This window comes from Saccopteryx bilineata, chromosome 1 (assembly GCF_036850765.1).
Source record: "Saccopteryx bilineata isolate mSacBil1 chromosome 1, mSacBil1_pri_phased_curated, whole genome shotgun sequence".
NCBI lineage: Eukaryota > Metazoa > Chordata > Mammalia > Chiroptera > Emballonuridae > Saccopteryx > Saccopteryx bilineata.
This window is the reverse complement of record NC_089490.1, coordinates 213220267-213247748: the sequence shown is the minus strand read 5'-3', so window position 1 is coordinate 213247748 and position 27482 is coordinate 213220267. Positions and strand designations below refer to the sequence as shown.

General features: G+C 40.0%; 1 protein-coding gene across 2 annotated transcripts; it reads left to right on the top strand.

Moving 5' to 3' along the window:
- The first annotated feature begins 1090 nt into the window (after positions 1–1090).
- FH (fumarate hydratase) lies at positions 1091–25487 on the top strand. 2 transcript variants are annotated; one of them, XM_066235237.1, is made up of 10 exons: positions 1092–1273; positions 3819–3953; positions 5861–5971; positions 7529–7705; positions 11560–11742; positions 12696–12861; positions 18404–18607; positions 19830–19957; positions 22390–22543; positions 25295–25487. In XM_066235237.1, the coding sequence occupies exons 1-10, from the start codon at positions 1142–1144 to the stop codon at positions 25435–25437; spliced, it is 1533 nt and encodes a 510-aa protein (XP_066091334.1). In that variant the 5' UTR covers positions 1092–1141; the 3' UTR covers positions 25438–25487. The 2 variants fall into 2 exon arrangements, with proteins under 2 accessions (XP_066091343.1, XP_066091334.1); XM_066235246.1 differs by lacking the exon at positions 22390–22543 and having other exon boundaries at positions 1091–1273.
- Positions 25488–27482: the final 1995 nt, after the last annotated feature.

The window sequence follows — 27482 nt, the reverse complement described above, 5'->3', positions numbered from 1 at the left end:
GTGGTTCACTGGTTTCTATAACCATTGCATACTTTCTAATCTCAATTTTTTCTTTTATTTTTAACTTCTAACTTCTAAATAAGCCTTGATTTTACTTTTTCATCAAAAATTTTATTAATTTCTAATTCATCAGTTGACAAAGGGAGGAAATACTGAGCTATAAGGAATGCAGATGGGTTTTCTGGAGCATTTTAATTGTAGTTCAACTATTATACTCTATCCTTTAGATTTTCATATTTTAATTATGAAAAAAAGTCAAATTCTTAAGCCACAAAATAACATAAACAGTGCTATTAAAAGCATGGTTTGCTAGCCTTTTGATTTCTGGACATCATCCAGTGGTTCTCTTTCTTGTTCATCTTTCATCTCATTACAAGCAAGAGAAAGAAGAGACAAAAGGAGATAAACCTGTGGTTCCGGTGCACCTTCGTATCAGTTCCTGTATCTCGATCACCTCTTACATTCAAACAATATGCCTTTAATTTGAAAATGTATATATTATCAATGTTAAACACTTGGAAAACCTACATGCAAATAGCAAAATTTCCAAAATCACCTATAATTATGAACATCCACACTACATTTTAAGTGTTCTGACAGCAGACGTTAAGAACAGAAATTATAGAGACTTCAAAATGACAAGTTAAAAGAAATGAGTCATTATCTTAAGTATTGGCATAGTGGATAATTATTATTTCATTACGTATACTTTGCTGGGCTTGCCAAAATTTCTAAACAGAAGATGTAATCTGGAAGAAATGAAAAAAAATCCAATACAAGGGCATGTAGTGAGCGATTACGATCGCGCGCGCGCAAACACACACACACACACACACACACACACACACGCACGCACGCACGCGCACACACACGCACACACACACACACACACACACACACCCCCAACCTGGTTCAAAGAACAAGCTAAACTTCCTTTCCCATAATTCCCTTCTAAGTGGTTTCCCAGGAATCCGAGGGCTTCAAATATTCGCTCTACGAGAGAACTAAGCCCGCCCCCTAACTCTTGACTGGCCATTCACAATTGGTTCCGCCCCACGCTAGCCAGAGGGCGGGTAATGACAGCCTCCGCGGAGGCGTGGTCATCGCCGCTCAGAAAGTGTACCCGGATCCGCGCAGCACCATGTACTGCGCCCTTCGGCTCCTCGGGCGCTCGCGTTGTGTCGTGCGAGTTCCACCGTCAGCCTCAGCCTCGGATCCCGGCCTCGGTGGCGCGGCCGCCCTGCTATTCCAGCCCCCGACTGCCGCACGAATGGTGAGCGCAGGCTCCGATGCCCCGGCCTCCCCGCGGTGACCTTCAGCCTTCCTGCGCGCCGGCCCGGGCGCCCGCGGGCTGGTGGGAAGGAATTACTCGTGGTTCCCGGCCGAGTCCGCCCCTGGGCAGTTCGCCCGCGCGGCGTGGCGGCCTTTCTCGGGCAGGGTAGGAGCCTCCGGCCCGGGTGATGGCTGGGACAGAGGCGGCAGATGCGGCGAGGGTCCCGTTCCTGGTCCCTCCCGGGAGGCCCCACAGGCCGGGCATGACCGGGCCGGTCACGCCTCTTGCTGTGCTGCTGCGGGTGCGGAGGCCCCCGGCTTTGGTTGCTGCCCTCGATACTTGAGCCACGTGGGAGAGAGTGTGGGGAGAGGGCCGCCCGCGATCCTGCCCCTCGGTAGGGCGCTGCTGGCCCACACTGGCCGAGTGCTCATCTAGTCGCGTCTGAACTCTAGTTTCCAGGCTCACCACGCTCCAGTGAACTGCTTTCAGGTCCAGGTGGGGTTGGAGGTTCTTACGAACGTAAAAGATTTTACTTGTTATGAAATTCTCTGTTTAGTTCATTAGGCTGTGGATGGTTCACCCCACTTACTTAATTTTTGTAAAACCCTGAATTCTGTGAACAAGGGCAGAGTATCCTGAACTGTTTTAGGGACAATGAATAGGACCTATCTACATTCTCAATATTTGCTGTAGGTATTTGGAGTCTTTTGTGATTCCATATAACTTTTTGGATTATTTGTTCTAGTTATGTGAAATATGCCATTGGTATTTCAATAGGAATTTCATTTAATCGATAGGTTACTTTGAGCAGAATGGACATTTGAATGATGTTAATTCTCCTTATCCATTAGCACAGTATATGCTTCCATTTATTTGTAGTTTCTTCAGTTTCTTTCTTCCATGTCTTATAATTTTTCAAGTACAGGTCTTTTCCTTCCTTGGTTAAATTTATTCCTAGGTGTATATATATATATACATATTTTTAATGCAACTGTAAAGAAATTTTTCTTAGTTTCCCTTTCTGATAGCTCATTGTTGGTGTATAAAAATGTAACTGATTTCTGAATATTAATTTTATATCCTGCTACTTTACTGAATTCATTTATTATAAGTTGTTTATGGTAGAATCTTTAGGGCACTTTATATATAGTGTTATGTCATCTGCAAATAATGGCAGTTTTTACTTTTTGCTTTCCAATTTGAATGCTTTTTATTTCTTGTCTGATTGAGGCTAGGACTTACAGTACTGTGTTAACTAAGATTGGTGAAAGCATATATCTCTCACTCTTGTTCTTGATCATATGAGAAAAGCTTTTTGTTTTGCCCTATTGATTGTATTAGCTGTGGGTTTGTCATATATGGCCTTTATTATGTTGATATATGTTCTGTCTATTACCACTTTGCTGAGAGTTTTTATCATAAATTGATGCTAGATTTTTTTCAGATGCTTTTTCTGCACTTACTGATATGACCACATGATTTTTACCCTTTACTTTGTTTACATGTTACATCATGTTAATTGATTTGTGGATATTGTACCAACCTTGCATCCTAGGAATAAAAACCACTTGATCATACTGTATGATCTTTTTAATGTATTGCTGGATATGAAGTATCGTGTGTAAACTCCAAAATGTAGTGTTTTACAATAAATTTTTTTTAGTGTCAAATAATTCTATGAGCAGTTACTGATTTTTTCTTTTTTTGTTTTTTGTTTTTCTTGTTCGTTTTTTTTCTTCTTTTGTTTTCTTTTGTTGTTACATCATCTTGTTACAAGTTGATAGAATCCAGGTACTTGGTAGAATCCTAGGTTCTTCATAAAAGGGACTTTAGGTTATGGATTCTTACTCTTGGTGTTAGATTGGCTACAAGTTATAAACTCCCTAAAATTATGTGTAAGATTTTATATATATTTTCTAAAGAAAGGATCCATAGCTTTACTCATATTCCCAAAGGGTTCCATCATCCTGAAAAGGTTAAGAACTGATCTAGTCCATCTCCCTTTGTCTGTACATTTACTTTAATTGATCAAGAAGAAAAGCTGACACCCTGAGAGTGACACAAGGAAGTCTGGATTGTTTGTATCCATTAAGCTATCTCTCATGATGGTATTTTTAGACTGCATTTAAGCTTTGTTTAAATATACAATGTTTTCAAGTCTCAAAGTATCATTCTTAGACCATTTTCTAAATTTCCTGGTAAAGTAAGCACTAACCTAAATACATTGAATTGGCCAAAGCTTGACCAATAATGATCATACTCCTGAACTGGAAAAGATTATTTTTACTTCAAAAGCTTTCTTTGTATTTACATCTGCAAGTTGTATGAATTGTGTAATTAATTTGTCTTTAACAGCTATATTAATAAATTTGTGCAAGAATTTCTTAAGAAAAGAGCTGGAAGAGGGGAGTACAATGAGAGTGAAAATGGAATATTTATGGTACTTCCTAAGGTTTCTTTTCCCTTACAGTTGATATGATGTTATTACTTTTGATGCTTAATTTCTTTCCAAGTTATAAGTGTCTTGTCTTATCTCTATCTGTAGGCTAGCCAAAATTCCTTTCGGATAGAATATGATACCTTTGGTGAACTAAAGGTCCCAAATGATAAGTATTATGGTGCCCAGACAGTGAGATCTACAATGAACTTTAAGATTGGCGGTGTGACGGAGCGCATGCCGGTAAGTGGAGTTGCAGAAATGTTGGCCAATTTTAGATTGACTAGGGTTTGTTCAAAGGAGCTACTTTATTTTATGAATAAAATTTTACAGAGTTAAAATGTAGTTCTTAGAGAACTTAGTGAGTAATAAGATGTTTCTTTCATTAAAATGGCAAACAAGGCTCCATTGGAGCAAAGTTGGCCCGGGTGCTGAGGATGGCTCTGTGGCCTCTGCCTCAGGCGCTAGAATGGCTCTGGTTGCAACAGAGCAACGGCCCCAGATGGACAGAGCATCACCCCCTGGTGGGCGTGCCCGGTGGATCCCTGTCTGGCACATGCGGGAGTCTGACTGCCTCCCCGTTTCCAACTTCGGAAAAATACAACAACAAAAAAAAATGGTAAAGAACTTTTTGAGTATTATTGTTTTGAGCTGTGACTTAGAATAATAGTTCAGATTTTTATTTATTTGATGGAACTAAATGATATATCTTTTTTGCTGAGGTTTTTCAGATTTTAATAGTATTTTACAGTTTGTAAGCATTTTTTATTTCAGTACTTAAATTTTATTTTACCAATTAACACTGAATTTTAAAAAACTGGTTTAAAAGAGACAGTTTTCTTTAATATTACACTTTCTATCTGTCTTGGTGTCAATTTCCAGAAAGGTATACACGAATATGATTTGTCCAATGCCACATGAATGATTTAATGATTAGAACACTTTCTGCCATATTTTATTAAAGCTAAGATGACATCAAGTATAAGATGCACTGATATGTGCCACTAAGGAAGAAGAGGCTGCTAATTAAAGTTGTGACATGTCATTGCTTGTAAGGTACATCTTGATTTCAGAGATGTTAAAATGTGAAAAGTACTGATTAAGTATATCCTACTGTAGCCCACTGGAGTGTGGAAAATAGTCACTTCAGGAATGCAAGATAGTCTAGTAGCCTAGAAGTAGCCACACCAATCTGTTTTCTGTATGTATGAGCCTGTTTGCCATCTGTTTGTCTCTGGAAAAATGACCATTCAGATCGTTTGCCTGGTTTTTAGTCAGTTTTATTTATTTATTTATTTATTTTGCTATTGAGTTGTATGAATTCTTAGATATTTTGGATGTTAGATAAGTATTTATAATTTGCAAATATTTTTTTCCATTCAATAGTTTGCCTTTTTATATTGTTGATGATTTACTTTCTTGTGCAGTAGCTTTTAGGTTGATGTAGTCCCACTTGTTTATTTTTGGTTTTGTTGCCTTTGCTCTTAGAGGCAGATCCAAAAATAATCATTGCCAAGACTAAGGTCAGGGAGCTTGCCATCTATGTTTCCTTTGAGAAGTTTTAAAGTTTCAGGTTTTAAACTCAAGCGTAATCCATTTCAAGTTCATTTTTTGGTATGGTGTAATCTTTTGTATGTGGCTGTCCAGTTTTCCCAGTACCATTTTGCTATCTTTTATTTTATTTTATTTGCTATTTTAATTTTTTTTAAAAAAGAAGAGAAGGAGAAACTATAATGTAGATTGGGATCCAGCAAGGAAGAATTATATGATTGAGCACGATTTGTTTTTTTATATATGAAATTAGCATGTATATATTATAATGTATTATAAAAAATAGGATGAATGGTACATTGTATGTGTGTGAATATGTGTATGAGAGACATAGTGGGACATACACACACATACGTGTAAAGTCTACATTTGCTTTTGTTTGGTCCCCTAAACAAATAGACACATGATGATCCTTGGTGCACTATATACCTATCTAACCTATCTATTCTCTTTTTCTGTATCCTAAACATTTTAGGGTTATAGCGTTACTTAAGTTATTGTTTTATATAAAACTTTTATACCTGCATAAAATAGTAATCTTAAATTTTCATACTTAACAAAAATTGCAAATATGTAATCTTTTTTCTGATTGATTTCAGATTCCAGTTATTAAAGCTTTTGGCATCTTGAAGCGGGCAGCTGCTGAAGTAAACCAGGATTATGGTCTCGACCCAAAGATTGCCAACGCAATAATGAAGGCGGCAGATGAGGTAGGAGGTGGTAAGGGTGTTTGCTTACTGGTCTCCGACCCCTGTCACTCATCAGGTGGTGATGAGCTCTGGCAGGGGGCAAGGGCACTGAATGTTTGTGTTCAGGAATTTCCAGGTGCAGTGGAGCATTATTATTCAGGGAGAATATTAATTTGGTGCCTCAAACATTGTGGCAAAATTTGTGGCTGATTGTGTCCCTTTTATTTTTGATTCTCCTGACTTTTCTTTTAATTTATATAGTTTAAAGAAAATGTTTTGAAGAGTCACAGTTTAAGTTTATAATTTTTTATTTCTTTTCCATATACAAATGATTCATTTAAAAACTAGTTGGTTATCTGATGATATGTATGGAGAAAGTAATTTCATTAATCCTCTAGTAGCATACTCTGAAGGAAACAATCAAAGGTAACAGTTTAAAAAGTTTGTATTATTCATTGTAGTAGCATTTATAATAACAACAAATTAGAAGTATCCAACCATAACAGCTGCTTAAATAAGTTATATTGGGATGCCATAAAAATTAGTTTTTTAGAGAATGCCATAGAATGAAGCCTACCATATAAGTAGCGGGGAAAAGGTAGCAAAATACATGTATTTTATGATCCTAATTTTTGGTTAGACAAAATGAACAGAAAACGTGTTTTTGATATGTACATATACACTCTTATTACTTGGAGTGGATGCTGGAATGAGATGCCAAAGTAATAGTTATTATTTCTGAGGGGTGGACCACTGATGACTAGTATGCTTTTCTTAGTTCTCAAAATTTTCTACACTGATCACCTATTATTTTTATATAGCTAGGGAAAAAGTTTTAAAGTGAACCAATTATTTAAGATAATAGATTTCTAAAGTTTTTTTAAGCCCAAATCATTCCAGGAGATGAAGTTAAGACCCACTCTTTTAGATAGCTTACAGTCCATGACCAGGCAGTGGCATTGTGGATAGAATGTTGGCCTGAAACACTGAGGACCCAGGTTCAAAAGCTTCCAGTCCCAAAACTAGCGCATTAACTGAAAGTACAAAAATATGGCAAAAAACAGGACAAATCTGGACTGTGTCACTGTGCTTGGTGGTCGCTACCCATGGGACACCTGTATGGTGAAGTCACTGTTAGTGTGCTCTCTTTCAATTCATTGGCTTGTTACCATGCTGACTCCAGCTGTAACATCTGTTAGATATTCCTGCTGAGCACCAACAGTAAATGTATCTAAAGACAGCAATTTGCCAGGCTTCACAGATGGCCCCATATGCATATTAGGAGCGGAGGCAGTTGGAGAAGGAAAAGAAAGATTGCTTTGAATCTGTTTCATTGATTCACAGTAGTTCATCTTTCACTTGTTAAAGCAGCTGTGGTTGGCACAGTGACTCCGGGGAAGCTGGACCTTGCTGGACAGCCACAAGCGGGGGCACCATTGGCTTCAGCATAGGAAGGAAGAGACCTTTTTAAAATCATGCTGTAAATGGTGCCAACTTAAGCATAGTTGATTAAACTAGCTAAATGAATATTGCCTTTCTTATTTTAAAACACTTGTTTTTTAACCTTTTGTTCTGCAGGTGGCTGAAGGTAAATTGAATGATCATTTTCCTCTAGTGGTATGGCAGACTGGATCAGGAACCCAGACGAATATGAATGTAAATGAGGTCATTAGCAATAGAGCCATTGAGATGCTAGGAGGTGAACTTGGCAGCAAGAAACCTGTACATCCCAATGACCATGTTAATAAAAGCCAGGTCAGTGTTTCATCTCTTCTTTCCTTTGTTGTAAATTAAAAAGAGTACCTGAGATTTGTCTTACCAAACAGGTGCTGTTTTTTGGACAAGGAGGTTCATTTTGCTTATATTCTTTAGTGGAAAGGACTTCTTCAATGTTCTTACTTCTTTCAGAAATCTTGGAGTCTAATTGTCTTAAACTTCTTAAAAATCATTTTTAGGAAAAAACTTTTGGGACACCTTAATTTAGTATATATGCATATTTTTATTGTTTTGGTTTTATATTTTTAAACTATTTTGAAATAATTTAAATTTATAAAAGAATTGCAGATACTTCAAATTGTGCACCCTCTACCTAATCCCCCCCTTAATCTTAGACATTTTATATAAACCTGGTACATTTGCCACTCTTAAAATGAACATAGGTACTGTAAGGTATTTTTCCCCACCGAGAAGGAAGGAAGGAAGAAAGGAAGGAAGGGGCCAGAGCCACCAAGTGTGGAATAACAAAAAGCTTTATTGAGTACAGTGCATCCCGCCAGGCGAGGTTCCCTGACTGGGAAGAGAGAAAGACGGAGGAGATGGAGGCCAGCGAAGTCGCAAGGATTAAACTGTGTGGGAGATATTTAAAGGGGTCTTCTAGGGAAGTCGGGCTAATATGACATAGCGAAATCTCACTGGCTGACAGACGGTCGCTTTTTTCCAAAGGGTTCCTGCAAAGCTTCTTTTGGTGCGCTTGGTTGTGGGTGGTCCTAGCCAAAGTTCGCGGGTCTGGGTTCCCCACGTGACCATCCCCCATTATCCACCGACCTTACAGGTACAATGCTCTTCACTAAACACTGTAGTAGGATTTCTCTAGTTTGCTACTGATGTCCTTGTTGTCTTCAGGATGCAGTCCAGACTTGAAAGACTGCACTTAGTCTTTGCATCCCCTAGTCTCCTCCAGTTTCTGAGAGTATGTCTTTTGTCACTTTGAAAGTAGTGGTCAGGTGTTTCGTCCCTCAGTCTGGCTTTGTCTTATGCTTTCTCATCACTAGACGGAGACTGTGGGTTTGGGGATGACTGTTAGAGCAGCAAAGGTTCTGCTTATTGCGTTGTCCTCCGGTAGCAGCATGGCTGTCGGTCCTGAAGATGTCAGCGTTCATCCTTGGTTGGCATGGTGTCTGCCAGGGTTCTCCATCTTCCATTCTCTGTTAGAAGTGGGTGGCTAAGTCCTGCCTATGCTTGAGCACTGCCTTAAGCTTCACTCCGTGAAGGAAGGAATATCAGGAAGGTTTTAAACGTGTTAAAATCACCACAGAATTGCCTCACCAGGCGATGGTGCAGTGGATAAAGTGTCAGCCTGGGATGCAGAGGACACAGGTTGGAAACCTCAAGGTCACCAGCTTGAGCACGGGGTCACTGGCTTAGCCCAAAGGTTGCTGGCTTGAGCCCAAAGTCTTTGGCTTGAGCAAGGGGTCACTTGTTCAACTGGAGACCCTTCAGTGAAAACACATATGAGAAAGCAATCAATGAACAACTAAGATGCAGCAATGAAGAATTGATGCTTCTCATTTCTCTCCCTTCTGACATGTCCCTCTCTGTCTCTCTCACTAAAAAAATAAAAATTAAAAAAAAATCACCGCAAAATTAATAGAGTTCAGTGGCTATGCCAATATACTTTCTCCTTAAACTTCTGCCCGTGAATTTTAGCATTCATCAGAGGATCTTGCTCATAGCAATTATTACTATAGTATTATGGTATTTTAGTACTGATTTTCTATTCATTTCATTCCTTACATATTTATTAGAATTTTGCTCTAAAGATTTGCCCTCTTCTTTCCTCCCACATGTATTTACTCAGTAATTAATGTATGGATTCATGATTATTTTATCCTTAGAGTTATAATGGAATGCTTTTCCCCCCAATACTTTTTTTTTTTTTTTCCATTTTTCTGAAGCTGGAAACAGAGCGGCAGTCAGACAGACTCCCGCATGCGCCCCACCGGGATCTACCCGGCATGCCCACCAGGGGGCGATATTCTGCCCCTCTGGGGCGTCGCTCTGTTGCATCCAGAGCCATTCTAGCGCCTGAGGCAGAGGCCACAGAGCCATCCCCAGCGCCCGGGCCATCTTTGCTCCAATGGAGCCTCGGCTGTGGGAGGGGAAGAGAGAGACAAAGAGGAAAGAGAGGGAGAGGGGTGGAGAAGCAGATGGGTGGAACCCCGGGACTCCTGCATGCCAGGCCGACGCTCTACCGCTGAGCCAACTGGCCAGGGCCTTCCCCCCAATACTTTTGTTATTTATGTTATTGCTCAGATAGTTCCAGGTTTGTTCTCTGTGTTGACTCTTGTGTCCTTTGTACTTGATCGTAGCAGAAAGTCTGAGAAGCGATGCTCTTGGGGACTTTAGATGTGGCACCATCCTTCAAAATGCCCAGTTACTTACTTTCTTGCACTAAAAGATGCTCCCAGCTCATCATCTTATATTTTACCAGCTCCTAAGCACCCATTTTTCCAAGAGACTCTTAGAGGATCTTACTGGAATATGATATTTAGAAAATAATATCTGGGTATTTTGTGTATTTTAATATAGGTATTTTTAAGTATGAAGGGTGAAAGTTTTTTCACATATATTCATGTGTGAAGGATTTTCAAACCTTTAACTGTGAACTTATGTTTCCTATATACTGAAAGCTGAAATCTGTTTCAAAATGATCCAGTGTGTATGTCAGCTGCAGGGATGAGGTGGGGTGATAGATAAAACAGGGTTTGCTCTGTGCTGACCATCATTTAAATTTAAGTGACACGTGCATGAGTGTTTGTTACATCATTCATCCTATTCTTTTAAGCAGCTTGATGTTTTCTTTAATAAAAAGGGAAATAAATAATGAATATGCCTTTTTAATAATACCATAACTGAAAGGATGGAGCTGCAGTTGAGGAAAGAGAGCAGAGTTTTGATTTCCTGACCAGGTCCCAGCTCTGTCAGTCCTAAACATCTTGGCAAGTCACGGGATTTCTTTGATAGCTTAGCTTTCCTGTTCCTAAAGGGGTGACCTACTTTTGAATTTTTCTTGTTTCATTAATGAAGAAATGTTGATGAGAAACTGTATAACTGTTTTTTTGTTTTGTTTTGTTTTTTAAATTTTTATTTTATTTATTCATTTTTAGAGAGGGGAGAGAGAGACAGAGAAGGAGAGAGAGGAGAGAGAGACAGAGAGAGAGAGAGAGAGAGAGAAAGAGAAGGGGGGAGGAGCTGGAAGCATCAACTCCCATATGTGCCTTGACCAGGCAAGCCCAGGGTTTCGAACCGGCAACCTCAGCATTTCCAGGTTGACGCTTTATCCACTGCGCCACCACAGGTCAGGCATAACTGTCTTTACATGCATGGTTAACTGTACTTCTCTGTTCCTTGCTGTCATTGATTAGCAGGCAAAAATAATAATAGGTAGTACATGCATTGTAGGTGGTGTATATAATACAGTCCTAAGGTAGTATGTAGTACATTCATTGTAGGTGGTGTATATAATACAATCCTAAGGTAGTATGTAATACATTTATTGTAGGTGGTGTATATAATACAGTCCTAAGGTAGTATGTAATATATTTATTGTAGGTGGTATATAGATATAATACACTCCTAAGGTAGTATGTAATACATTCATTGTAGGTGGTGTATATAATACAGTCCTATGGGCACTCTATAAAGAAAAGTAGGTTGCTTCTTATTTGATTCTAAATGACCTCAGACTTGCCACGCACAAATGTTGTTGGGCCCTAAACACATGCTGAATTTTGAGTAGTTTTAGTGAGATTTTTTGTTGAGTCATTCAACTCTATTTTTTGTTGCCTCTGATTTAACATTTTTCATTTCTTTTGAAAATGTCCCAACAGAGCTCAAACGACACCTTCCCCACAGCCATGCACATTGCTGCTGCGATGGAAGTTCACAAAGTGCTGCTGCCAGGACTGCAGAAGCTGCACGACGCTCTCGAGGCCAAATCCAGAGAGTTCGCCCAGATCATCAAAATCGGTCGAACGCACACCCAGGATGCTGTTCCGCTCACTCTTGGGCAGGTGTGGAGTGCGATTAGATTTGATTCAAGTTAGGGGTTGCTACATTTAAACATGCTCTTATTGGAGTTGTCTTTTTAGTCTGTGCACCGTTCCCCCCAGTTAAATGTATTTGTTGAGTGAATCCAGCTGCTGTATGAATGGGTGATGTTAGACCTGATGGATCGGGTCAGCTTGGAAGAATTCTATCTTCTAAAATGTTTCCTTTGGAGCAGTGTGAGATCCTGATAAGTCATCAGAAGTAATCATGGTTTTGCAGTGTTTTTAGACAGGAAAAAAAAGATTTAATGTAACCATATATCCTGACTTGTTCAGTTGAGTTACAGCTTCTGCATTTTGTCCCTGCATAATCCTTAATGGATGAGGCCCTTCCTGTGTTCTAAACACAACAAAGTCGGGGGTTACCTTATTTAAAGCATGTCAGATTTTAGGAACCAGTGTGACATTAATAGCAGAATTAAAACATCCTCATATTCCCTATGAGGATTTTAAACTGAAATTGCATGCAAAGTATTTCTATGTTTATATTTTTCTTGAGAGGATTCAGTATTTTGTTTTGTTTATTTCTTTTCTCAAAGTAACCTGGGCTGTACCAAAAAAACAAAAACAGAAACAAAAAAACTTAAAAATGAACCTGTAATTTAATATAATCAAGTTGTTCTGTTTTAAAGTTTGTTTTCTCTGTTGTTTCTCTTTGCTTTCTTATGAAGACTAGATTATAAACAGTCTACTCTTATTTATTATCAATGGTTTGTCTTACATCATAGTTTTATAAAAACCATTCTTTCCTATACTTTGCTCATCGTATGAATTAAGATCATATAAACACCTCTTGAGTAACTTATAGTTTAGTGCCTGAGACATATTTTAAGAAAACTTCTATTTTACGCAGTGAGGGTAACTAGTCAGTCATTAGGAAATTATATAGTCTCACCTTAATTTCCTTCTCTTTTCAGGAGTTTAGTGGTTATGTTCAACAGTTGAAATATGCGATGACACGAATAAAAGCTGCCATGCCAAGAATCTATGAGCTCGCGGCTGGCGGCACTGCAGTCGGCACTGGTTTAAATACTCGGATCGGCTTTGCAGAAAAGGTTGCTGCGAAAGTGTCCGCACTCACAGGTCAGAGGCGATAGGAATTACTGCTCGTTTCATTGTACCGGTCTGTATACTCTCTGGCATTTCTGCTTTACATTTTTGTGTAAAACATGTATGCTTTCAAATTTCTCGAATTTGCTAAGATTGGTTTTGTGGCCTAACACATCCTAGAAAATGTTCTATGTGTACATGAGAAGAATGTGAATTCCACTGCTGCTGGATAGCATGTTCTGTATATGTCTGTTAGATCTTTTTGATGTATAGTGTTTTTTAAATCTGTTACTCCTGGATTTTTTCTAGATGATCTATATCCACTGTGGAAAGTTGGATTTTAAAGTCTTCAAATGTTATTATAGTACTGTTTATTTCTCCTTTTAGATCTGTTAGTTTTTGCTTTATATGTTTAGGTATTCTGATATTGGGGCCATAAATATTTACAATTGATATATCTTCTTGATGTGTCTCTTTTTACCATTTTTTTAATTATTATTAAATATAATGGAGTGACATTGATAAATCAGGGTACATATGTTGAGAGAAAACATCTCCAGATTATATTGACATTTGATTGTGCTGTATACCCCTCACCCAAAGTCAAATTGTCTTCTGTCACCTTCTATCTGGTTTTCTTTGTGCCCCTCCCCTACTTACCCCTTCTCTTCTTCCTCACCTCATCCCCCCTCCCCCCACCCTTCCACCCCCGTTGCCATCACATTCTTGTTAATGTCTCTGAGTCTCATTTTTATGTCCCTTCTATGTATGGATTCATCTTTCTTTTTTTTTCTGATTTACTTATTTCACTCCGTATAATGTTATCAAGGTCCATCCATGTTATTGTAAATGATCCGATGTCATCATTTCTTATGGCTGAGTAGTATTCCATAGTATATATGACCCAAGGCTTTTTAATCCACTCGTCCTCTGATGGACACTTGGGCTGTTTCCAGATCTTCACTATTGTGAACAATGCTGCCACAAACATGGGGGTGCATTTCTCCTTTTGGAGCCGTTCTATGGTGTTCTTGGGGTATATTCCTAAAAGTGGGATAGCTGGGTCAAAAGGCAGTTCGATTTTCAGTTTTTTGAGGAATCTCCATATTGTTTTCCACAGTGGCTGCACCAGTCTGCATTCCGACTAGCAGTGCAGGAGGGTTCCCTTTTCTCCACATCCTCGCCAGCACTTATTCTGTGTTGTTTTGTTGATGAGCGCCATTCTGGCTGGTGTGAGGTGATATCTCATTGTGGTTTTAATTTGCATTTCTCTAATGATTAGTGATGTTGAGCATTTTTTCATATGCCTATTGGCCATCTGTATGTCCTCTTTGGAGAAGTGTCTATTCATCTCTTTTGCCCATTTTTTTATTGGATTGTTTGTCTTCCTGCTGTTGAGATTTACAAGTTCTTTATAAATTTTGGTTATTAACCCCCTATCAGACGTATTGTCAAATATGTTCTTCCACTGTGTAGTTTGTCTTTTTATTCTGTTCTTATTGTCTTCAGCTGTGCAAAAGCTTTTTAGTTTGATATAGTCCCATTTGTTTATCCTGTCTTTTATTTCACTTTCCTGTGGAGATAAATCAGCAAATATATTGCTCTGAGAGATGTCGGAGAGCTTACTGCCTGTGTTTTCTTCTAAGATGGTTATGGTTTCACGGCCTACATTTAAGTCTTTTATCCATTTTGAGTTTATTTTTGTGAGTGGTGTCAGCTGGTGATCTAGTTTTATTTTTTTGCAGGTAGCTGTCCAATTTTCCCAACACCATTTGTTAAAGAGGCTGTCTTTACTCCATTGTATTTCCTTACCTCCTTTGTCAAATATCAGTTGTCCATAGAGCTGTGGGTTTATTTCTGGGTTCTCTGTTCTGCTCCATTGATTGATATGCCTGTTCTTATGCCAGTACCAGGCTGTTTTGAGTACAATGGCCTTGTAGTATAACTTGATATCAGGAAGTGTGATACCTCCCATTTTATTATTCTTTTTTAAGATTGCTGAGGCTATTCGTGTTCTTTTTTGGTTCCATATAAATTTTTGTAATATGTGATCTATATCTTTGAAGTATGTCATTGGTATTTTAATTGGTATTGCATTGAATTTATAGATTGCTTTGGGTAACATAGACATTTTAATGATCTTTATTCTTCCTAACCATGAGCACGGTATATGCTTCCACTTGTTTGTATCTTCCTTGATTTCTTTTATCAATGCTTTGTAATTTTCCGAGTACAAGTCTTTAGTTTTCTTGGTGAAGTTTACTCCTAGGTACTTTATTTTTTTGGTTGTAATAGTGAAGGGGATTGTTTCCTTAATTTCTCTTTCTGACTGTTCATTGTTGGTGTATAAAAATGCCTCTGATTTCTGAGTATTGATTTTATATCCTACCACTTTGCTATCATTTATCAGGTCCAGTAGTTTTTTGACTGAGACTTTAGGGTTTTCTATATACAATATCATATCATCTGCAAATAATGATAGTTTTACTTCTTCTTTTTTCAACTTGAATGCCTTTTATTTCTTCTTCTTGTCTGATTGCTGTGGCTAGGACTACCAGGACTATGTTAAATAAGAGTGGTGAAAGGGGGCACCCCTGCCTTGTTCCTGATCTTAAGGGTATTGCTTTTAATTTTTGCCCATTGAGTATGATGTTGGCTGTGGGTTTGTCCTAGATGGCTTCTTTTTTTCTTTTTTTGTTTTGTATTTTTCTGAAGCTGGAAATGGGGAGAGACAGTCAGACAGACTCCCACATGCGCCCGACCAGGATCCACCCGGCACACCCACCAGGGGCGACGCTCTACCCACCAGGGGGCGATGCTCTGCCCCTCCGGGGCATCGCTCTGCCGCGACCAGAGCCACTCTAGCGCCTGAGGCAGAGGCCAAGGAGCCATCCCCAGCGCCCGGGCCATCTTTGCTCCAATGGAGCCTTGGCTGCGGGAGGGGAAGAGAGAGACAGAGAGGAAGGAGGGGGAGGGGGTGGAGAAGCAAATGGTCGCTTCTCCTATGTGCCCTGGCCGGGAATCGAACCCGGGTTCCCTGCACGCCAGGCCGACGCTCTACCGCTGAGCCAACCGGCCAGGGCTGTCATAGATGGCTTTTATCATGTTGAGGTATGTTCCCTGTATTCCCACTTTGCTGAGAGTTTTGATCATGAATGGGTGCTGGATTTTATCAAATGCTTTTTCTGCATCTATTGAAATTATCATATTGTTTTTCTCCTTCTTTTTGTTTATGTGATGAATCACATTGATTGATTTGAAAATATTGTACCAGCCTTGCCTCCCCAGAATAAATCCCACTTGATCATGGTGTATGATTTTTTCCATATATTGTTGGATCCGGTTTGCTAATATTTTGTTGAAGATTTTAGCATATATATTATTCATCAGAGATATTGGCCTATGATTTTCTTTCTTTGTGTTGCCTTTGCCTGGTTTTGGAATCAGAATTATGCTCGCATCATAAAAGGAGCTTGGAAGTCTTCCTTCTTCTTGAATTTTTTGAAATAGTTGGAGGAGGATAGGAGTTAGTTCTTTGAATATTTGGTAGAATTCAGTTGTGAAGCCATCGGGCCCCAGACTTTTCTTTGCTGGGAGTTTTTTGATAACTGTTTTGATCTCATTTGTTGTAATCGGTCTGTTTAGGTTTTCTGATTCTTCCAGATTGATTTTTGGAAGATTGTATGTTTCAAGGAATTTGTCCATTTCATCTAGGTTGTCTAGTTTTTTGGCGTACAGTTCTTCATAGTATTTTCTTACAATATTTTGTATTTCTGTTGTGTCAGTTGTTATTTCTCCACTCTCATTTCTAATTTTATTTATTTGAGTCCTCTCTCTCTTTTCCTTGGTGATTCTAGTTAAAGGTTCATCAATCTTGTTTACCTTTTCAAAGAACCAGCTCTTAGTTCCATTGATCCTCTGTATTGTTTGTTTAGCCTCTATGTCATTTATTTCTGCTCTGATCTTTATTATTTCCTTCCTTCTACTACATTTGGGCTTTACTTGCTGTTCTTTTTCTAGTTCTTTTAGATGCAGGGTTAGGTTGTTTATTTGAGCTTTTTCTAGCTTCTTAAAGTGTGCCTGTAGTGCTATGAACTTCCCTCTCAGTACTGCTCTTGCTGTGTCCCATAAATTTTGAGTTGTTGTATGCTCATTGTCATTCGTTTCTAGGAATTTTTTTATTTCCTCTTTGATCTCATTCTTAATCCATTCGTTATTTAACACCCTGCTATTTAGTTTCCATGTGTTTGAGAATTTTTGAGCTTTTCTGTTTTGGATAATTTCTAGTTTCATGCCGTTGTGATCGGAGAAAGTGCTTGATATGATTTCAATTTTCTTAAATTTGTTGAGACCACTTTTGTGCCCTAACATGTGGTCTATCCTAGAGAATGTACCGTGAGCACTTGAAACAGTGTATATTCTGCTGCTTTAGGGTGAAAGGTTCTGAAGATATCTATTAAATTGAGTTGATCTAGTGTGTCCAATAAGTCTGCTGTTTCTTTATTTTCTTTCTTGAGGATCTATCTAGTGATGTTAGTGGGGTATTGAAATCCCCTACTATTATAGTATCGCTGTTGATCTCGCCCTTTAAATCCATCAAAGTCTGCTTTATATATTTAGGTGCTCCTATATTAGGTGCATAGATATTTATAATAGTTATATCTTCCTGTTGGATTACTCCCTTTATCATTATGTAGTGGCCTTCTTTATCTCTTACTATATCCTTTGTTTTAAAGTCCAATTTGTCTGATATAAGTATTGCTACCTCAGCTTTTTTTTCATTTTCATTTGCATGTCTTTTTACCATTTTTAGTTAAGATCTATTTTGTCTGATAGAAGCATAGCTGCTGTGCTTTTTGTTGTTGTTGTTAACATTTGTTTCCAAGGATTTTTCTCATCCCTTCACTCTCTGAACCATACACTTTTCCCATAGGATGATGTTTTTCTCTTTCAATATATTTATTGTGCTCATTTTTCCATCCTTTAAATATGCTACTATCATTGATTCTTTCTACTCCAGGGCTTTTTAAACATATGCAGACAAAACTTTAGTCTTAAAATAAATATTTTTTCCTGAAGTCAATTTTTTTTCTTTTTTGTATTTTCCTGAAGTGAGAAGCAGGGAGGCAAAGAGACAGGCTCCTGCATGTGCCTGACCAGGATCCACCAGGCATGCACACTAGGGGGTGATGTTCTGCCCATCTGGGGTGTTGCTCTGTTGCAACTGGAGCCATTCTAGTGCTTGGGGCGGAGGCCATGGAGCCATCCTCAGCACCTGGGCCAATTTACACCAGTGGAGCCTTGGCTGTGGGAGAGGGAGAGAGAGAGAGAGAAAGAGGAAAGAAGGAGAGGGGGAGGGGTGGAGAAGCTGATGGGCGCTTCTCCTGTGTGCCCTGGCCAGGAATTGAACCCAGGACTTCCACATGCCGGACCAACGCTCTACCACTGAGCCAACTGGCCAGATCCTGTTGTTTTTGGTTTTTATGTATTGAACTTTCTATTTAACTTGCTGATAATACAAAATTATTTCATTTTGCCTGTTAACTATATAGGTTATTATTATCTTCTTCTCCAGGCTTACCTTTTATTACAGCTCCAAATAAATTTGAAGCCCTGGCTGCTCACGATGCCTTGGTTGAACTCAGTGGAGCCATGAACACTACCGCCTGCAGTCTGATGAAGATAGCCAATGACATTCGTTTTCTGGGTTCTGGTCCTCGCTCAGGTCTGGGGGAACTGATTTTGCCTGAAAATGAACCAGGAAGCAGTATCATGCCAGGTAATTACATAGCCCGTAGAACTGGTACTCGACAAAACCCAGGTATTCTTATACACAGAGCATGTCTCCTTTGGTTTAGGATCCCATGAGCCCAAAGATGGGTGGGGTCATGTGTGGCACCCTTGGACTTTTGGGGCCACCCTTGATCAAGAAGACCTCAGGGAACCTCACCTAACAATACAGGAGAAAAGACTTTGAGTCAGTAGCATGCATTTTGACTCCCACACTGGGAAATGTATGATAGTTCTGTCTTTCCCAATCCAAAGTCAGCTGGCTGGGGAACTGAGTGAAGGTGGAAAACCTGCTGATCATATTAGCCGGTAACAAAGTTGAGCTAGCAGGATGGCAGGTGACAGATTAGATTCATAAAATCCTCTGCAGGTGGGACTGAAGTCGACAAAGGGACTTGTCACAGCGAAAAATAAACACCTGACTCTAGGTTCTTTGTACTCTCTGCATGTGTAGATGAGAATTAAAATCTGATTCTGAAGTATCTCATGTTGAAAAATGATAGGAGTTTTGTTGATAGCAAATTCAGGGTGATTACCTTAAAAGAAATGCAGTTACAGAAAAGGGAATAATCTCCCCAGTGTCTTGCTTTGTATTGGTCAGAGAATCTGGGACATTTGGTTCAAACTTGAGCTTGGCAGAAGAGTGTTACCAGAGTGGGGTTCTAGAGATTCAGATGATAAATAGGAAAATTCCAGTTTAATATCATCATCCTCTGAGAAGCCTCCCAAGGTGGAGGAGGTCCCTTTGTTTTAAGTGATACCACAGCTATCTGCATGTCTGTCTTTACCCCTTATCCGCTGTAACTGCCATTGTGCTCTCCCTAGCCTCCAAGTTCTATGAGGGTAGGGGTTGCACATTTTTTACTTAACATTGTATATTCAGTGCTTGGCTCTACAAATACTTCTAGAATTAATGAAAACCATGAAGATGGAGAGAACTGTGGCGTGTGTTGTAATACTCATTACTCATTATATATTAGCCATTGAATGATTCACAGTGTGTGGCCACCCATCTCCCTTTCTTGGGTTGGTTTGTTTCATTAAATTAACACTGATGGTTGGGGCCTTACTCTATTAATGTGCCTTACTTTATTGAATGAAGTTAGATTTTCTTCTAGTCTTGATTATTTGACATAAAACCTAATCATAACTGATACTTGAAGTCATGAGTGTGTTGGGTGTGGCATCTTTCCCTGATGGTTTTCTTGAAGGCAAGGTGAACCCTACCCAGTGTGAAGCGATGACCATGGTTGCAGCCCAGGTCATGGGGAATCACGTTGCTGTCACCGTTGGAGGCAGCAGTGGACATTTTGAATTGAATGTTTTCAAGCCAATGATGGTAAGCTTTACATTTGATTTTTAATTGTTTGGGCTGAAGGCTAATTGTCTTGGGTTTTGTCTTTCCTAAAGGTTTCTATAGATCGCTCAATAGGTACCTGATAGTATAATCAGCAGGTGAAAGTCACATGTATAGTATCGTTAAAGGATTAATCCTGTATGTTCAATTAGGTGCCTTTTAGCTTGAGTGATTTAATGGGTTACATTCTTTAATAAGAAGAAAAATTTCACAAGATGGGGCACAAATACTTCCTTGTCCCTCCCCAGTGGAGAAACCAGTGGCACTACTTGTGCTTGACTTGTTCCCACAGTCACTCGTGACCACCCCAGCTGATAGACGCCCATAGCTCTCCTACTGACATCGACCTTGAGTCTTCCCTCCTCAAAACTCTCTTCCCCTTGGTTTCCTCTGCATTTTCTCTGCACTGCCCTCCCCTCTCTCCCTTAGGCCTTCCTCCACAGTTTTACCTCTTCACCATACCTCATAACATGGCTTTGCCCATGTTCATGGACCATCTGTCATCATTTCCCCGGCTTCACATGATGAAGCAGCATCGTGAGCTCCTTATTTGTATAGACTATTCTGTCTGCCACAAAGAAGCCTGCTTTCTATTTGTATCTGGTGTGAAGCCTGGTTTTAATTTGACAAGAGCATGCAAGCAGCAAAGTTAAGCATATTCATTCAATGTACTCATCAAACACTTACTGGGTCCTAATCTGTAGCAGGCACTGTACTGGTCACTAGTGACTGGACAATGAACAAAGACAGGATTTTTGCCCTTATGAAGTGTACTTACTAGTGGAAAATAGAAAGAGGACAGGCCACAGCAACACTCAGCTATACATTTTTGCTTTTGGGTGACATTCCAAACAGTTAACACCACTTGTCTTGCAAATATAGGTGTATAACAATAAATATCTGCTAATCTTTTTTTTTTTTTTTTGACAAAAATCTCTTTGGTCTTTAATGGAAAATAAGTCAAGCTACCAACTTTTTCTTTATAATTGCCATAAGTACCAAATGAATGAATCTCAAAGTTCTGTGATTTCTACTAGAGTCCAATTTGGGGGGGGGGGGTTTGTTTGTTGTTTTTACAGAGACAGAGAGAGAGTCAGAGAGGGATAGATAGGGACAGACAGGAACAGAGAAAGATGAGAAGCATCAATCATCAGGGTTTTTTTGTTGCAACACCTTAGTTGTTCATTCATTGATTTCTCATATGTGTTTTGACCAAGGGTGTGGGGAGGGGGGAGGCTACAGCAGACCAAGTAACCTCTTGCTCGAGCCATCGACCTTGGGTCCAAGCTGGTGAGTCTTGCTCAAACCAGATGAGCCCACGCTCAAGCTGGCAACCTCGGGGTCTCAAACCTGGGTTCTCCGCATCTCAGTCTGACGCTCTATCCACTGTGCCACTGCCTGGTCAGGCTAGAGTCCATTGTTGAGAGTAGTTTTCAGACTCTGTGTGGGGTTTTAGACCAAAAGAGATTAGGATGTGGCCATTTATCCTAATACATGTTGGGATGTTACCAAAAAGAAAAAAATGCTAAGACAAACTAATTGATTTTACACTGTTTTCATATATTGTGTGAAAGGTTATTTAAAAGTGACTAGAATATTTGTTTTGTTAAACAAAAAACATTGTCATTAAGAACTGGGACACTCGGCCCTGGCCGGTTGGCTCAGTGGTAGAGCGTTGGCCTGGCGTGCGGAAGTCCTGGGTTCGATTCCCGGCCAGGGCACACAGGAGAAGCACCCATCTGCTTCTCCACCCCCCCCCTCCTTCCTCTCTGTCTCTCTCTTCCCCTCCCGCAGCCAAGGCTCCAATGGAGCAAAGATGACCCGGGCGCTGGGGATGGCTCCATGGCCTCTGCCCCAGGCGCTAGAGTGGCTCTGGTCGCAACAGAGCGACGCCCCGGATGGGCAGAGCATCGCCCCCTGGTGGGCATGCCGGGTGGATCCCGGTCGGGCACATGCGGGAGTCTGACTGCCTCCCCGTTTCCAGCTTCAGGAAAAAAAAAAAAGAACTGGGAAACTCTAACTTCCCTGATTTCCTGAAACGCAGACCTGTCCAGTCTGCATCTGCGTGTCTCCTCCTACTGCAGGGAGGGGTCTTTCTCCATCAGATAGGACTCCACCACTTCCTGCGATTAGAATTAAGTTCCTTTCTCTGTACTCTTCAACATTTTATGTCTGTGTTTTACCGTACCACAGGCCATGTGGTATTTCAGTTGTTTATATTTATTATTTCTTCTTTTTGATTTCCGTGCCCTCAAATGTTTCTTTCTTTCATACTTGTTGTCTTGGGGAATGGTGCCTTAAAGTTATAGGAGTGCCGGCTATTGAATGATGTATTCATTTGTGAACCAGCAAATAATACTAGATGCTTAAAAAAAAAAGCAGTTAGGCTTACTAAGTCTCTCTTCTTCTTTTAGATTAAAAATGTGCTACACTCTGCCAGGCTTCTGGGGGACACGGCAGTGTCATTCACAGAGAACTGCGTGGTGGGGATCCAGGCCAACAAAGAAAGGATTGGCAAGCTAATGAGCGAGTCCCTGATGCTGGTGACTGCTCTTAACCCTCACATAGGTAAGGCGTGGGGGAATGGCAGTATAACTTTGAATACAAAATGGAAAAGCTGAAAAAATGTAAGAGGCTACTGAAGCTTGCTGTTTATAGACAGCAGTTTCCTATTTGAAATTGTATCGTTAGACACTATAACTTATCATGTCATAGTCTTTCGAACACTTGATCGATTATACTTCATTTTATTTGAAAATGTGGTACATTCGGATGTAGTAGTTCAAAGTTACATTGATGTTAGTGGAATTCGACTGTTTTATATTCTGAGATTCTGGAAAGGATCCTTTCCATTGGGAACGTCACTAGGTGGCACTGGCTGCTTAGCAATAGGGATTAAATTCATTTTTCTACCTTCTCTGGATGCTCGGCTATGCTTTGTTTTGTTCTTTTCAATTAAAAAATGGAGAGTGACCAATTAAAAAGGGTTATTCATTGCTTATAGGGAAAGGAGGGGAATGTAAATATTTTGCCTATACCCTGGCTTTTTTTTAATATTACATGTCTTTTTCAGAACTGTAAATACTTTATTATGTAGACTCAAACTTACAGGCTTGGTTTGCAGACTGACCACAGTGGTGCTCATTACATTCAGTGTGTGACCCGCAGGCTTTGGGGCATTACGTGATGATGCATGAACCACCTTTCCCACCTTGTCTTACTCCTGAGCTGAGGTTAACGTAGTCCTTTTCTATGCCAGGACAGTTATGATGGAGTCATTTGGCATGGCATGTCACTGCTTTAAAATTCTTCTCTAATCCTGATCTTTCCGGGCTAATTTTATGTTCCTGGTTTCACATCAAGCTGGAATTTCAGTCTTACCAAGTTAGTGATCATGTGACTATTTCAGGGAGCTCTGAACCCAATGTGCTATCTGTTCTTTGGTGCACTATTGAGATCGATATTGACTTTTTGATCCTTTTAAAATTACTGTACCTCAGCATTCAACTGGTGAAAGATGCAGGGGAACTCACAGGTCCATGTGAGAAGTGTTTTTTATTACATCTCTTGTTCAGAATGTGTTGCCGAAACATTTAATTTGCACGTCCTCCTAAAGCTGAGTGATTGATGAGTCTTTCTTAGAATCAATTTGTGGTGACATAAAGGTCATACAAGGATAAGCGGGCAAAGCACGCTTTCCTAGTGACAGTATAAGCCTTAGACTCCACCTGGTGGGCACTCTGTGCTGTGTACAGCCTAGTGGTGATAATGTTCTGTGGGACTGAGCTGGACTGAAAGGGAAGCATATGCTTGGGCGTCCGTGTTCATATTAATGTAAAAGTACAGAATGGCTACCATTGCCTCCTAAGGGTGAATGTGAGACTTCTTTATCAGAACTACTCTGATCAGGGCTCTGGTTGGCTGGCTCGGTGAATAGAGTATCATCCTGACACACCTGGGTCACGGTTTTGATCCCTGGTCAGGGCTTGTATGAGAAGCAACCAATAAGTGCACAACTAAATGGAACTAAGTGGAACGGTGACTTGGTGTCTCTCTCTCTCTCTCTCTCTCTTTCTCTCTCCCTTCTTTCTCCCCCAAATCAATAGAAAAAAAAATTTTTTTAATTACACTGATGAGTAAATGCACTTTTCAGAATGTTTAGCCTTCACAAGTTCAGTTAACTAATAAGTCACCAATGCCCACAACTAATACGAATGGTTGGTAAATGTTGTCTAAATGGTTGACAGTTAATGATGGTCAGGTGTCTCAGCAGGCTTCTTCTCTTTGTTCTTAGTCCTCTAATCGCATTTTTCCCCTCTTCTTTACTGGTTTCGTTTTCATTTTTTTTTTGTTCTTTCTTACTTTTGCCTTTGGCTTTTTAAATTACATTAAGTCAGTATAGCTTGTACAACTGTCCTCCTCAGCCTGCCTTTATTAGTTTTAAAAGCAAGTAACTAGTGAACAGTACACCTGTGGTATTTTGTACAAGTCTAGATTCATGCTAAAGGTCCCGCCTGTGTCCTCAAGGTCTGGGAAGAGGCTGGGTGGGGGCGCTGAGCAGAGGACTGAAGGCCCCTCCTCCTTGCTTGTGCCCCGACCTCTCCGCACGGAGCCAGGCCACATGGCTCATGTAACTAGCCAGTGCTTTGTTACCGAGATAATTATTTCTGGTTAAACATGTTTGAAACAACACATCTATACTACTCGGATGTATATTTTTATGTCTTGTTGCTGTATTGTTTTTATTTTGTTTTTTTCCTCTGTGAATATATCTGAGTGAACGGGCAATTTCAGTTTAGGAACAAATCTGTTGCAGAAAGTAAGTATGCTTAATTGTGTATTACATAAGAGATGCAAAGATTTTATTCTATAGAAGAAATGACAACTAAGGTAATCACTGTTAGCCTGACCAGATGGTGGCTCAGTAGATAGAGCATTGGAGTGGGATGTAGAGGACCCAGGTTCGAAACCCCGAGGTCACTGGCTTGAGCCCAAAGGTTGCTGGTTCGAGCAAGGGGTCACTCACTCTGCTGTAGCCCCCCAGTCAAGGCACATATGAGAAAGCAGTCAATGAACAATGAACAACTAAGGTGCCACAACAAAGAATTGATGCTTCTCATCTCTCTCCCTTACTGTCTGTCCCTATCTTTCCTTCTCTCTGACTCTCTCTGTCAAAAAAAATAGCACTGTTATATATTTTTAAGATTAAAAATATTATGAAAGAAATCAGTAGCATCAATGTCAAGTAAATAATGATTACCTTTTGCTTTAGAAGCCACCTTTCCCTACTTACTATGTCGGCCTTCTGTTTTTCTTCAGGATATGACAAGGCAGCAAAAATTGCAAAGACAGCTCACAAAAACGGATCGACCTTAAAGACAACTGCTATTGAACTTGGCTATGTCACAGCGGAGCAGTTTGACGAGTGGGTGAAGCCTCAGGACATGCTTGGTCCAAAGTGATTTCATTAAATTTATAATAAAAATAAGCTATATAAAATTTTTAAATGAAACAGACTCTTTATATTTCTTAAAACAAAAATGGGTAGACATAAAGGGAGCTTGACTGTCTACAGTAGAGCAGTTTGGGAAGGGTATAAGGATGTGCCAGGTCCAAAATGACTTATCCCTGGCCGGTTAGCTCAGTTCAGAGTGTTGTCCCGAAACAACAAGGTTGCTGTTTGATCCTCGTTCAGGGCACACGTGGGAAGCAGCCAGTGTGGAACAACAGATGAATGCTTCCCTTCCCTCTCCCATCTGTCTCCCTTTCTCTGTCTCCTAAAAAAAAATTTTTTTTTTAAAGAATAGAAATTAAGCCCTGGCCAGATAGCTCACTTAGAGCAGTGGTCCCCAACCCCCGGGCAGCAGACCGGTACTGGTCCATGGGCCATTTGGTACCAGTCCGCAGAGAAAAAAATAAATCACATTTCTGTTTTATTTATATTTAAGTCTGAACGATGTTTTATTTTTAAAAAATGACCAGATTCCCTCTGTTACATCCGTCTAAGACTCACTCTTGACGCTTGTCTCGATCACGTGATACATTTATCCGTCCCACCCTAAAGGCCGGTCCGTGAAAATATTTTCTGACATTAAACCGGTCTGTGACCCAAAAAAGGTTGGGGACCACTGACTTAGAGCATTGTCCCGGAGCACAAAGGTTGCCAGTTCAATTTGCTGGTTAGTATACATTACAGGAGCAGCTCCATGTTTGTGTGTCTCTCTCTGCCTCTAAAAAACAAAAAACAGAAGTATAAAGTCATTGTATAAAACCAAGAAGAAAACAGACTTATGTTAACTGGAATTGTGTATTATAGTTGAATCTGGTTTTTATGTGTGTTTATCACTTACTATGTTTTATGAAAAAACCATATCAATTTTTAAAGAGTTTTAATTTTTTGGTGACTGGTGTTTTATTTATTTATTTATTTTACAGAGGCAGAGATAGACAGGGACAGACAGACAGGAACGGAGAGAGATGAGAAGCATCAATCATCAGTTTCTCGTTGCGCGTTGCGACTTCTTAGTTGTTCATTGATTGCTTTCTCACATGTGCCTTGACCGCGGGCCTTCAGCAGACCGAGTAACCCCCTGCTGGAGCCAGCGACCTTGGGTCCAAGCTGGTGAGCTCTTTGCTCAAGCCATATGAGCCCGCGCTCAAGCTGGCCACCTCGGGGTCTCGAACCTGGGTCCTTCCGCATCCCTTGGTGACTGGTGTTTTAAAAATATCCACCTGGTAGTGAAAACCTACTTGTGGTCTCATTCCCAAATCTTACCCTCAGACATCTTTTATTTTCCTGTCATTTGGGAGCGTAAACTGACCAGGCATTTGCCATACTGGGTGGGGATATGAGCTTGTGTGTGTGCACGCACACACGTGCATATATATGATAGATTTAAAAAATTAGGACATATCCTATATGCTAATTACACATACCCAATCCCCCAACCTTGTTTGAATTATAGAGAGACTGGAAAGTCGTCATTTTGCTGGTGGAGGCTCTTGCCTTCAATATGTAAATATGCAACTCCTGTGAAGCTCCACATCTGTGTCAGCATGTTTGTCCTTTCCCATAGTACACTGCTCACAAACATTAGGGGATAGTTCAAAATGAATATGAAGTGATAAAATATCCCTAATGTTTGTGAGCAGTATATATATAATAAAAGGATCATGAAGAGATTCCCACCAACTAGAGCATCTCTTCTGTAAGCAGTGCTCTAGCACAGTGGTCCCCAACCTTTTTTAAACCACAAACTGGTTTAATGTCAGAAAATATTTTCACGGACCAGCCTTTAGGGTGGGACAGATAAATGTATCACGTGACCGAGACAAGCATCAAGAGTGAGTCTTAGATGGATGTAACAGAGGGAATCTGGTCATTTTTTAAAAATAAAACATTGTTCAGACTTAAATATAAATAAAACAAATAATGTAAGTGATTTATTCTTTCTCTGCGGACCGGTACCAAATGGCCCACAGACCAGTACCGGTCCGTGGCCCGGGG

Coding starts and splice junctions, on each gene's coding strand:
- FH (XM_066235237.1), top strand. CDS start 1,142: ATGTACTGCGCCCTTCGGCTCCTCGGGCGCTCGCGTTGTGTCGTGCGA. Junction 5,972..7,528: donor TAATGAAGGCGGCAGATGAG/GTAGGAGGTGGT, acceptor TTTGTTCTGCAG/GTGGCTGAAGGTAAATTGAA. Junction 19,958..22,389: donor ATGTTTTCAAGCCAATGATG/GTAAGCTTTACA, acceptor TTCTTCTTTTAG/ATTAAAAATGTGCTACACTC.